Below are 13,473 nucleotides of genomic sequence, written 5' to 3'. Positions count from 1 at the left end.
TTTCCTAAAAAACATTTCAAATTTGCCGTCACAATTTGTTTTCGTAAAAAGCAATTCGTTTTATATACATTGTAATTTTGTAAAAAAAAAGTACTGGTCACAGGACAAATTTATAACATTTCCAAACATGGAAATTATATAGATTTTCATAATTTCCACATGACAATTTTATGAATTTTTCAAACATGGACATTTTTATTTATCCATGGAAAGTTTAAATTTTTGTTTTGTAATTTTTGACATGTAAAAAACAATTTTCTAAATTTTCATAGTGTCCAACTGATTTTTTGTGTTTTTTTTTCTTTTCGGCTGAAGGGTGCTCAGTAGGCCTGTCGGGCCGCTAGGATTTCTTCAGTGATAAAAAAGGAAACAGTTGAGGCGGAGCTGCCGTGCATCTCCCAGAGAAACTCCGTGAAGTAGCGGCAGGGATCTCTCTCTCCCTCCCCTCGCCGTCTCTGGTTTTTCGCGCCGGCGCCGGCGGCCCCCTCCTCTTCTTCTGTCAGTCCAGCTACAAAACAGTCGCCGCCGCCCGACAGAAGAGTTCAGCCCACCACTTCTCAAGCAAACCATGTACTGTACCACCTGACAACCGTCTCCTTCGCCCATTGCTGAGGAGGAAGCTGGTGCTGCACATCACATGTTTGTTGTAATGCCCTGCCCATGTTCTTGGTAGAATTCAACGAAGGACCTGCTTAAACCTTCGCCACCTTTTCTCTTTTCCTTCCTCTCATTGGTCCAGGAAGGAGGAGGTGCACGCGTGGATCGGCGGAGGAGCGGAGCTGACGCCTAAACGCGGCTGCCCGAAGGTCTACCTTTACCCCCTGGCCTCCTGTAGCTTGTTTTGCAGCTATACAGAGTCCAGTCCACCATGGTCTCGACCAAACATTCACCGTTTGTTTGCTACTCTCGTTTTGCATCAAATTAACATGGAGGGAGCTGCTGTTGCACTTCACATGTTTGTTCTAATTCCATGCCCTTGTTCTTGGTCAAAACCAAGGATGGTTGCTTAACGACGTCCAGCACTTCCTGTTAACATTAGCTCTTTCTGTCATTCCCACGAGCATTTTGTTTCCATCGGTGAAGACCCAAGGGATGGGAGATTCACTCCTCCGGTGTTGTTGCTGCACATCACATGTTTATTTTAATGTCCTGCCATCGTTCTTGGTAAAAAGCAAGGATAGCTACTTGCTTAACAAAGTCTAGTACTTCTTGCTATGTGTTTACATTAGTTTGGTCAAGAGATGGAAGATAGACTGGATGTCTGAATCCCACTTCTGTCGACCTTTATCTATATAACTGAAAGCGTTCAGTAGAGTTGTGTGGCCAGGTCACTCTTGACCGATCTGCAGTAAACGTGTATTAGGCCCTCATCTGAACCAAAAACTGGTCTCGGATTAGCACTAGCAGCAAGACATAGCAAAATAGCAAGTGCTGATGTACCCAACTTCATGGACCAGTCTCTGCATGACTTTTTCTCTCTGCTTTTTCGTCGAGTCACCGTCTCATTTCTCATCCACTTTTTGTTCTATCACTGAGTGTTGGTCTGTGACATGTGATGGAGATTACAGGCAAGTCAACACCAAGTCAAGTAAAGGTACCAGAAAGACCGCACCAAACCCACTAGTCTGGTCAAGTGTCCTAGTCTTCTTTGGGAGACACAAATAGCACAGGGAATTCGGACAAGATGCGCTGCATTCGACATGGCACCCGCAACAACTCTCTTCTCTCTTTCCCCACATGGCATCCTCGTTCTCTTCACCCATCTTCTCATATTGTTCTTGTCCAACACCATCGCACAATCCGTCAGCAACGGGTCCGAGGTCGACCGGCAGGCCCTCCTCTCCTTCAAGTCCAGCATCTCCAGTGATCCGCGTGGTGTCCTGTCATCATGGAGCACCTCGACCAGCTTCTGCAGCTGGAGAGGTGTCACCTGCGGTATTACTCTTCCAACTCGTGTGGTCTCGCTGAACTTGAACTCTAGAGAACTTACTGGGCAGTTATCTCCTTGGATAGCTAATCTTACGTCACTAGAACAGTTAGACCTTTCAGAAAATCTCTTCTCTGGAGGCATTCCAGAGGAGTTAGGCACACTTCGACAGCTACAGTTTATGATCCTTTCAAGGAACAACCTTGTAGGTAGCATTCCTAGATCATTAGGCACTAGTAGATCTCTTAAAAGTGTTGATCTCTCATTAAACCAGCTTGTCGGCCCTATCCTAGATTTCCATAAGATGTCAGCCCTTCAATTTCTTGATCTTTCAAGTAACAACATTTCTGGAAGCATACCTTCATCATTGGGAAATGTTTCTTCTCTCACAGATATACGGCTTGACACAAACATGTTATCGGGATTAATTCCATCATCACTAGCAAATGTATCGAACCTCCAATATATTGATCTTGGACACAACTTACTAAAGGGACGAATCCCATCTCTAGGATCTCTATGTAACTTAACCTTTCTAAATTTAGGAAATAACTTCCTACAAGCTGAAGATTGGGAATTCCTTGTCTCTTTGACAAACTGTGCGCAACTTAAAATATTGGATCTAAATGGAAATGCCCTGAATGGAAATATCCCTATATCAGTTGGAAATCTTTCTAGAAGTTTAGTGCGTTTAATTCTTGGAAACAATCAAATTGCCGGCACAATACCAGTTGAGATTTTTAACCTTCGAAGCCTCCAAATGCTTGCTATGGGCCAAAACTTGCTTTCCGGTGTTATTCCCTCTCTTATTGGGAATCTAGGCCATCTGATTGTCCTAAACCTATCAGGAAACAAATTTTCTGGCCAGATCCCATCTACAATAGGTAATCTTTCTCGGCTGAACAAGCTTTATCTACACAACAATGAGTTGAGTGGGAACATCCCAGCAACTTTAGGAAATTGCAATCAACTGTATATGCTAGAATTATCTTTTAACAGCCTTGAAGGACCAATACCAAGTGAACTCTTCAATGGCACAACCCTGATCAGTTTGGATTTGTCAAACAACTACCTTACAGGATCAATACCACTACAAATTGGTGGATTGATTCAACTTCTCCGACTCGATATTTCCTTCAACAAATTGTCTGGTCAAGTTCCACTTTCATTTGGCGAATGCGTTGAACTATCTTCTCTCAGATTGAGAAGTAACATGCTTAATGGAAGCATACCTCGATCATTCAGTAACCTGAAGTCCATCGAGCAGATTGATCTTTCCCAGAACTCCCTTGTTGGAAAAATTCCAGAGTTCTTTGCAAACATGGATTATTTGCAGCAACTTGATCTGTCTATGAACTACTTTGAAGGGCCGATTCCAACTGGTGGCATCTTTCAGAATCATAGTGTGGTAAACTTGGAAGGCAATGATGAGCTTTGTGCAAGTGCAGCCACCACCTTATTCCAGTTTCCACTTTGCCCCATGTCGTCAGCTGTTGAGAGGAAGAATGCACTCCTATTGGTGAAAATAATTCCTCCCATTGCTATTGCCTTGCTCTCCTTTATATGCTTTGTCTTCACTCTTCTGAAGAGAAGGCAAGCACAAGCAGCTCCATGCTACAAGGAGACAATGAAGAAGGTTTCATATAGTGACATCATTAAAGCTACCAGCTGGCTCTCTCCAGTTAACAAGATCAGCTCAAGTCGCACAGGTTCGATCTACATTGGAAGGTTTGAGTTTGACACGGACCTGGTCGCCATCAAGTTATTCCATCTCGAGGAGAATGGTGCACGTGACAGCTTTGTTGCCGAGTGCGAGGTGCTGCGAAACACCCGCCATCGCAATCTTGTCAAAGCTGTAACTGTATGCTCGACAGTGGACCTAGAGAACAATGAATTCAAGGCTATAGTTTTCGACTTCATGGCCAACGGAAGCCTGGACATGTGGTTGCACACGAAGCTACACCACAATAGCCCCAAGAGAGTATTGAGCTTGGGCCAGAGGTTAAGAATAGCTATGGACGTAGCGTTGGCTCTGGATTATATGCACAACCAGTTGACGCCCCCTCTAGTCCACTGTGATTTGAAGCCAGACAATGTTCTTTTGGACTATGACATGACCGTGAGAGTTGGTGATTTTGGGTCAGCGAGGTTTCTCTCTTCAGTTCCTGGTGGTCCAGAAGACTTGGTTGGTGTGGAAGGAACAATTGGATACATCGCACCTGGTGAGTTCAACTTTGTTTTGAGTATTTTCTTATTGTTTTTTTCTCCTGTAGTAACAATAATGCCATAACTGATTCTACAGAGTATTGTATGGGATACCAAGTCTCGCCAGGATGTGATGTATATGCTTTTGGAATCCTCATTCTAGAAATGCTCACCGGAAGGCGACCAACGGATGCAATATTCACAGATGGCCTGAGCCTGCACAAGCTTGTGAGCTCAGCATTTCCAGGCACACTTGGAGAGGTTTTAGATCCCCATTTGTCCCACGGTCACACGCATCCATGTGACAAAGTGTTTACGAGGAGATGTATGGTACCCTTGGTTGAAGTTGCCCTCCTGTGTTCCATGGAATCGCCTAAAGATCGACCGGGAATGGGAGAAGTTTGTGCCAGAATTTTGTCGCTCAAAGAGGCGTTCTTTGAGTTCTGCTGATTAACCTGCAGATCTGCATGTTCTTGAATAAGAGTATACGGTGTGAATATCTTTGCTGTAAAAATTGGTTCTACAGACCACATTTTAGTGTGGGAAGATCATCAGAAATCTAGTTATCAAAATATTGAATTCCTAGAAAGTACATGTTCAGTATTGGAGCTCCCTATGTTGGAAAAACTAGTATCTGTATTCTATTAGACATGATATTTTAGAAACTGAGTTCATGTGATCCCAATTATTAATGTGCGTACTCAGAGAAGTATATTGCAGTACATATGCGCATTTGCACGTCTTTGTGAGATTGTATTATTAATAATTCATTGCCCTGGATTTCTGAGAACTGATTTTTGGTTCTTGATAAAAATGAAGTTTAAACAGTACAGCTGTTAACCTGTCTTTTGAACTGATACACCTATTAGCTTTCATATGGTTGCAGAGTATCTCCAACTGAACCTACTTGTCCGCGCACACTTTTGAACCCTTATTTGTTCGTGTGCATGCAGTTGTATCCCCCTAAATTATGCGGGCACATGCATATCATTGATGGGGAGGGAGAGCGAAAGTGATCCGGGGTGAGCTGCATCCGATGTGGCGGTGTGTCCGGATGTACGATTTGATAGCTCTAGTTGGATGGTGTTTTTCTTTCTCTCTTATCCAAGAAAATATCGTCCATCCGAACATATGAGGAGGAAACAGGAGTCGCGGTGATTCATGTATGAGCTCATGCTCATGTATGCCTGATGAACAGTAAATTGAAAAATATTTAAAAGATATGAACTTTTCTAACATCAAAGATGCTTGGCTGCACAAAATTTTGTGATGTTTGGACATTTAAGGACCTGAAAAGAAAAAAAAACAGCTCCAAACAATGCTCCTATTCAAAGTTTTTTTCACGGTTAAATATGCTTTTGTCACGACATCATGGAATGTCCGAACACCACGAAATCACACGCTAGGGCATCTTTCGATGCCAAAAAAAAACAGTTTTCTTACGCTATTTTATTTGATTTATTCACTGTTTGTCACACTTATCCAGCTGAAGATGCTCTTAGTTTCAGTTGCGGCTAGAGACACTGAGGCTGATTTCAATGCACCTCAACCAGTTACCAGTCCCCCTCCCCTCGCCGCGTCAACGAGCGGCCGCCACGGCCTCCCGATTCCGCGCGGATCGCTGCGCCTCGCCGGCGTCGCCCCCACCTACCCGCCGTCGCCGCGCCTCCCCCGGGGTTCCTTCTTCCCGGGCCCGCAGCCGCAGCTCGTCGGATTCAATCCGCTGTTCAGTTAGCGGGGCTAGCCCTCGCCGCGGCGGCTCCCGGGCGCACGGGAGACGAGTGAGCATCATCTCGTAGCATCCGGTAAGTCCTCCGGCAGATTCCCAATCCGCCATGCTGAAATGGATGAGATTCGGCTGTCCGTCTGAAATCCCGTTCAGTTAACCAAGCATTTTTCAATCATCAAGCATGATAGCGCAACGCTGACTGAATTGCAATGCAGCGTCGTTGTTGCTGCAGAGGAAGAAGGGATGCACGAGCGAGCCGTTTGGATTTGTTTGTGCGATCTGGGTGGACAAACGTGTCGTCCGAAGGGATCTCACCACTCCAGCCAGAGTTCGATGCTGCTGTTGGCAGTCCTCTGCACCCACCACATCCAGTTCTGCCAGTCGCAGTCTGCAGCAGTCCACACGCGTTTTCGTTCAGAGGTCTTTGTTCAACTCCTCTGCGTGTCCTTTCCCTTGCTTTGCACACACGTTCACATTGACCTGCGGTGCAGTCAAAAGCCTGCCTTCTGGTCCATGTCTGGTACCCAAATCCTTCAAAAGTCATCCTTCACCCAAGACCATACAAGCTCAAACCTTAGCACTCCCTGTTGTTCTTGCACATCGGCATCATGCCCTCTCTCTTGTCTCTACTCTGTATTTTGCTTAGCCTTTTCTCCTTCGACACATCGGCATTAGCTGCATCACAAGCAAACATGTCAGAGATCGATCGCCAAGCCCTACTCTGCTTCAAGTCTGGCATCAGCTTCGATCCCTTTGGCATCCTACACTCATGGAGCAATGGTTCGCTCAACTTTTGTAGCTGGAAAGGGGTCACCTGCGGCAAAAAAATTCCACCACGGGTGGTCTCTTTGGACCTCACATCTGCTCGTCTCGGTGGGCGGTTATCTGGATGTGTCGGTAACTTGACTTTTCTATCCTTGATGAACCTTGCCGATAATTATCTGCCGGGAACCATCCCCGGAGAATTGGGTAAGCTTCCAAACCTCCATACACTGAATCTTGCTGGCAGCAACCTGGAAGGTAACATCCCTGAATCACTAGGCACTAGCAATTCACTTAGCTATGTCAATCTTGCAAACAACAGCCTTACCGGTGGCATCCCTGTCTCACTGGCCAATAGCGTCTCACTCAGTACACTTATACTGTCACGTAATAACCTCTCTGGAGAGATCCCTTCTGTTTTGTTTGATAATTCATCTAAGCTTACCGTGGTTGATCTCCAGAAAAATTCTTTCACTGGTCCCATCCCACATTTCCATACGGTCGCAACTCTCAAATTTCTTTGCCTGACAGAGAACTTCCTCTCCGGAAGCATACCTCCATCATTAGGAAATGTTTCTTCCCTCAGTTCTATATTCCTCGGCCAAAATAGGTTATCTGGATTAATTCCAGAGACTTTGAGTCACATTACAAAACTGCTTGAGCTTGATCTAAGTTTCAACAGTTTATCAGGGAGTGTCCCGTCGTCTATTTACAACATGACATCACTAAGGTACTTTAGCGTAGGCAGCAATACACTTGTTGGACAGATACCATCTCACATTGGTTACTCACTATCAAACCTCCAGTTGCTTATCCTGGGAAGCAACAGACTGAAGGGCCTGATCCCTGCTTCACTAGCCAACATGTTAAATCTTCAAATACTTGATCTTTCAAACAACTCGTTACATGGCTCTGTTCCATCTCTTGGTTCGTTGGCAAACTTGCATGAGTTGGATTTAGGGAGTAACTTGCTAGAAGCACATGACTGGTCATTTCTTACATCTCTAGCAAATTGCACCCAGCTCACAAAGCTGTCCTTGAAAGGGAATGTTCTAAATGGCAGCCTACCTATATCAATTGTTAATCTTTCCAGGAGGTTAGAATATTTATCGCTTGGGTCAAACCAAATTTCAGGCTCCATACCTGTAGAGATTGGCAATCTTGTTAATCTCTTTTCGCTTGGGATGGAAAGCAATTTTCTTTCTGGAAGCATACCTTCTTCCATCGGCAAGCTACGAAACCTCTATATCCTAAATCTGTCAAAGAACAAATTATCAGGTCAGATTCCTCCCTCAATTGGTGATGTTACTCAACTTGCTGAACTTTACCTTGATGGTAACAACTTGAGTGGAAATATACCTGGTAGTTTAGCCCAGTGCATGGGGCTTTTTGAACTAAACTTGTCTCAAAACAATCTTTATGGCTTGATACCAGTCAGACTTTTTGCCGACCTTCTATTCGCCTGGAGTCTGGACTTCTCACACAACAATCTCACAGGGGAACTACCACCGGTACTTGGTACATATGGCATTGGTAGTGGTCTAGTGTCCCTTCACATGGAAGGAAACAGGTTTCATGGACAAATTCCAGAAAGATGGCATCTATTAGTATCAACCCGGCAGATTAATCTTTCTCACAATGGCTTATCCGGTGTCGTGCCCAAATTCTTTGAGCAACTTGATAAGCTGGAGCAACTTGATCTCTCTTACAACAACTTGGAAGGGGCTGTTCCTGCAAGTGGTATCTTCACGCATTCTGCTGCAGTAGTTTTGGATGGCAACAAGGGACTCTGCTCAAATTCCCCCAGGCTAGCGTTACCAATTTGTCCTGGCATCTCAGGTTCAGCAACTAAAGTGAAGCATCATCTGTCATTGCTGGTGACCTCGCTGCTAATTGTACTACCACCACTTACTATTGGTTCCCTAGTCTTGATATGGTTTATGCTCACTATTTGGAAGAAAGGGTCGTTTCCATTTTCACGATGGGATCTTGTGTCCAAGATGTTTCCTAATAGAAGAGAAGTGCATACAGCCCCGTGCCATGACGAGAAGAAGCTGAAGAGAGTGTCATACGAGGACATTCTTAAAGCTACCAACTGGTTTTCTTTGGTCCATACTATCAGCTCAACTTGTACTGGTTCAGTTTATGTTGGTAGGTTCAAGTCCGACAAGAGCCTAGTTGCCATCAAAGTATTCAACTTGAACGAACCTGGTGGATATGAGAGTTACCTTATTGAGTGTGAAGTGCTCCGAAGCACCCGCCATAGAAATATAATGCGACCTGTGACCCTATGCTCAACATTGGATTCACAAAACCATGAGTTCAAAGCACTAATCTTTGAGTTCATGGTTAATGGAAGTCTGGAGGCATGGTTGCATTCTGAGCAGCACAATGGAATTCTAGACAAAGTGCTAAGCTTTGGCCAAAGGATATGCATAGCAGCAGATGTGGCTTCTGCTCTTGATTATGCCCACAATGAACTGACGCCTCCTTTGATCCATTGTGATTTGAAGCCAAACAATGTCCTTTTGGATGATGACATGACTGCGCGGCTCAGTGACTTTGGCTCAGCAAAGTTTCTATCACCAGGTCTAGTAATTCCTAAAAGCCTGCATGATGTTGGAGGGACAATTGGATACGTGGCACCTGGTGAGCTTTACCTTTTCCGTTTCCACTTAATTATAGTTTGTCTTGTATATGTGTATTATCTTAACGTATTACTTCTTCACAGAGTACAGAATGGGCTGCGAGATCTCCGTAGGCGGTGATGTGTATAGTTTCGGAGTGCTTCTACTGGAATTGCTTACTGGAAAACGACCTACTGATGATATGTTTGTGGATGGACTTAGCCTTTGTAAGTTCTGTGAATCTAAGTTCCCAGACAGAGTTGCAGAGATTCTTGATCCTCATATGGCGCATGAGGAGCATCAAGGGTGCGCAGAAGGATGGATTCAGAGATATATTGTCCCCTTGGTTGCCCTTGGGCTGTCATGTACGGTGGAATCTCCAAAGGATAGGCCCGGAATGAAAGATGTTTGTGCAAAACTTTCTGATATTAGAGCCTCTTTTCTTTAGCTGTCATGATGATTAATGAATATATCAATTATGTTAGAGCATACTGATTCATTATATTAAGAATGTGTTTTTTTACTGGTACAGTGCATATTGTACCCAATCTATTTGACAAACTGAAACGAACTGTGTATGTGATTTGCAGTTAGTCATAGTAGGATATTGGAAATATCAACCATTCTTTGTTCCAGAGTTGTTGATTATTTTTTATTTTGATATTGACGTGTATGTACTGTCAAATTCTTGCACTAATTTATTTGCAAAGGGTGTATGTAAAGGTGTTTTCCGATGAAATAATATGTTTAATTTACAGCTTGACGGGTAATATTCGAAGGATATGTCTTAAGGTTGCATCCTGCATCAGTAGCCAATTATAAAGTAAACAAAGATATTCATATGACATAACGAACAATCCTCTTTTGCTCTCAAAGACTCAAACTTTTATCTCCTTGCATTAATGAGGTTGCATATGCTTGAGTTATACATGGTCTCTAGCCATTATTGTTAAATATTGAAAGGAATGAAATTCCTGAATAAGTTTTTTACGTCAGGAGAGGAACACTAAAGAGACCCATGATGGTGTTACTTGAAAGGGATGAAATTACTGAATAGGTAGACAAGTATGGGCAAGACAGATAAAACTTCTTTTTTTCGCTGGAGATGACACCAAAGACTGTTGACAAAAAAATTAGTAACATAAAACTAATGTTGTATGATCCATCATTGCACTGCCAGTGCGAAGGCATTCATTTAAGCCAATCTTGAATCTCCATGACACTGTTCTTCGGTAGGTGCAGTGTGAGTGTGTGCCCTTATACTCACTGTTTTTCCAAAACCATTCTCGTAACCATTTAGGTTTTAATATGAAATGACCTTTTTTCTAGCAAAGTTTTCATTAACGCAAACCGCGCCCGGGGGGGGGGGGGGGGGGGGGGGGGTTGATACTGTACGTTTATTCACAAAGCTACACAAACATATATGCAAACTTGATTAGGATAAAACATTTATAATGATATGATGTAATAATAGTTGGAAAAAAATGTGTATTGGTTGATTACTTACTGTCGGCAGTTCCAATAAGCATGAGTTGGCGAAAAAGATTCATATAGTGAATAGAAGCTTGAATGGCAAAGAAAAAAAACAAGGGACACGGTGATTTCGTTACACAAGAAATGCAACTTTGCCAAAAAGATTGGTAACAACTGAATCCATAAAGTGATCACTTATGCTTCGGTGTACAGCCCCCCCCACCCCGCGAGCGCGCGCGCGCTAAACACATCAACGATGGAGATCTCTTCATACCCCGTCATAATAATGGGTAGGTTGGTCTTTTTTAATAGCATGTAGTCCGTGCCGAGCGCGATACGCGGCCTGTGCATGTACCGCCCCTGGGCCGACCCATTAACCTTCAAAAAATAAGTGCCCAACGAGATTCAAACCCAACACCTATACCCTTAGTACAACCGCAGCAACCAACCAGACTATTTTCTTTTTGTGTCTAGTCACCTTCTTTTTTCTTTTTTAATTGCAACACTAACCAACACGAGTCTACTTGATTTTTTTTCGGTTTTTGTTTGGCCAATTTTCTTCTATTTTTTATTTTTCTCTTTCTTTTTTTTAAAAAAATTCACGAATTTTCCCTTAAATCTGTGAACTTCAAATTCGTGAACATTGTTTTCAAATCCGTGAACTTTTTTCCAAATCCGTCAACATTTTTAAAATTCATGATCTCTTTTCAACTTTTACGAACTTTCCTTTAAATCTCAGGATCTTTTTTAAAATTCAAGAACATTTTTCTGAAAATTGATGAAATTTTTTCAAATCCACGAAAGTTTCGGCTGGCCCCACAGGCGCCAGACGGGAGTGATGCAGTCGCCTCTTACATTTTATAAATATTTTTCTAAAAAAACGTGAACAACTTTTAAACATGTGAGTCTTTTTAAAATGTCACAATAAATTTTTGAAATGCTATGAACTTTTCTACAAATAATTCGAACATTGTTTTTATATTTTCATGAACATTTTATAAAATTTCACGAAATATTTAAACATGAGAACATTTTTGAAAATATACGACTTTTTTGGTTAGATGATATGAACTATTTTTAAAATTAAGTTAACAAATTTGCACTGCACATTTTTTAAATACACCGTGAATTTTTTTAAAAAAATTAAGCAAATGCTATGTCTAGTTACTGTGAGATGGTACTAGCGCTCGCCTATAGAGTTGGCCCGAGTGGGCTAGTCCATTAGGAGCTGTGCACGTGGGTATTTTTCAAAGCTTCCCTAGACCGGCACAGACCGGTGTAGGAACCTTCCGCCCAGTTTTGGGAAGGTTTTGCAAGTTTTATTTTTATTTATGTTTTTATCAGTTTATAATGAATTACTTTTTTTTTCAGTTTTCTCTTTTTTTTCAAATTTTCAAATACATGTCAACTTTTCTAAAATTCAAGTTAATCATTTTCTCTATACGGGCTGGACATTTTCTAGACACATGTTAAATATTTTCCAAAGACACGATGAATATTTATCTGAATACATGTTGACCATTTGTGAAAAGCTGAACTTTTTTTAATACCCAATGAACATTATTAAACACAGGTTGAACTTTTTTCAAAATCCTGTCAACATTTTTTTTCTAAAATTGTGCAAACATTTCAAAACAGTTTATCAACATTTATTGATAGAAGTTTGCGAAATTCAAAACATGTATTCATTTGAAAAGTACTTGACGGATTTGAAAAAACTTCATGAATTTAAGAAAATGAAAAAGAAAAGAGAAATGAAAATAGAAAAAAACGAAGAAAAAAAGGCAAAACAAAACAAAAATAAAATAAAACCAGACTGAGGAGATGCCAACAAGAAGAATAAAAGAAGTAACTATTCACAAAAAGTGAGCTGTCCCAGTTGATTACAGCAGGTGAAAGTAGGCCGCACTTTTAGATGTTTTACTAGTAATTTAAAATGTCTTATATTTATTTACAGAGGGAGTATAGATTAACCAGATTATTTGGCTACTAGGGGACCTATGCCCCCCCCCCTAAATTCTAAAGCGCGGCCTACAAATTTATTTTTTCTACCGGTGCAAGTTTGTTGGCTTTCGGACACGCTGCTGGCGAAGAGCAAGATGCAATTTGACAAGACTATGAGGTACACGACACCACGAACATCATTTGGGGCAACAACAAGCTGTTCTCCAGGGTTGTCACATTTTAGTTCTCAAGCTGATGCTTGTGAACCACAATGTGGTGACGACCTAGGGTTGCAATTGACCAAACCGTGACATTGGTTTCTCGTCCAAAATTGCAGCGTGAGGGCATGGCGACAGCGAGGACCTCAACAATATTGAGACGTAGCTTGATCGCCCATGGGTGAACCACTCCCACGTCATGTTTATGCAGAGTTACCTTGGCGAGCTCGTGGAGGGTAGGGATTGGGTGGACTGGAAGGGCTGGGCGCCCTTGAACAAGGACGATCAGGTGAAGTCGGCCGCCGAGACGTTCACCTGTAATACATGGAATACAGGAGCTATGGCCCCTGGCTACCTCCAAGGTGAAGCGTCGCGTCAAGTGGAGTGGCTATCACCGTGTCATCCATGCCCGCGACGCCGCCAAGTACACCGTCGAGCGCTTCATCACCGGAAAACAGTGGCTGCTTGACCGTCAGGTCTTCTTCAAACCTGCAAGTAGCTAACTAGCTCGATCGTTCAGCAGCCAAGTGACTAGTACAACCTGTTCCGAATTATAAGACATCTGAATATTTTAATATAAATTATATA

The 13,473-nt window shown here is 42.5% G+C and overlaps 2 protein-coding genes across 5 annotated transcripts; both read left to right on the top strand.

Moving 5' to 3' along the window:
• Positions 1-392: 392 nt before the first annotated feature.
• LOC125535382 (uncharacterized) lies at positions 393-4,957 on the top strand. 3 transcript variants are annotated; one of them, XM_087542968.1, is made up of 3 exons: positions 393-639; positions 740-4,149; positions 4,230-4,957. In XM_087542968.1, exons 2-3 carry the CDS (start codon positions 1,701-1,703, stop codon positions 4,580-4,582), a joined length of 2,802 nt encoding a protein of 933 aa, XP_087399094.1. In that variant the 5' UTR covers positions 393-639; positions 740-1,700; the 3' UTR covers positions 4,583-4,957. The 3 variants fall into 3 exon arrangements, with proteins under 3 accessions (XP_087399094.1, XP_087399092.1, XP_087399093.1); XM_087542966.1 differs by having other exon boundaries at positions 393-646; XM_087542967.1 differs by having other exon boundaries at positions 393-4,149.
• A 550-nt stretch (positions 4,958-5,507) lies between these two features.
• On the top strand, positions 5,508-9,905 carry LOC125535381 (uncharacterized). Of its 2 annotated transcripts, XM_087542965.1 has the most exons (4): positions 5,508-5,937; positions 6,077-7,901; positions 8,058-9,272; positions 9,355-9,905. In XM_087542965.1, the coding sequence occupies exons 2-4, from the start codon at positions 6,470-6,472 to the stop codon at positions 9,696-9,698; spliced, it is 2,991 nt and encodes a 996-aa protein (XP_087399091.1). In that variant the 5' UTR covers positions 5,508-5,937; positions 6,077-6,469; the 3' UTR covers positions 9,699-9,905. The 2 variants fall into 2 exon arrangements, with proteins under 2 accessions (XP_087399091.1, XP_087399090.1); XM_087542964.1 differs by having other exon boundaries at positions 5,509-5,937; positions 6,077-9,272.
• The last annotated feature ends 3,568 nt before the right edge of the window (positions 9,906-13,473 follow it).

The sequence above is a fragment of the Triticum urartu genome, chromosome 2A, assembly GCF_056163025.1.
Source record: "Triticum urartu cultivar PI428250 chromosome 2A, HENAU_Tu73, whole genome shotgun sequence".
Taxonomy (NCBI): domain Eukaryota; kingdom Viridiplantae; phylum Streptophyta; class Magnoliopsida; order Poales; family Poaceae; genus Triticum; species Triticum urartu.
This window is presented reverse-complemented; position numbering and strand designations above follow the sequence as displayed.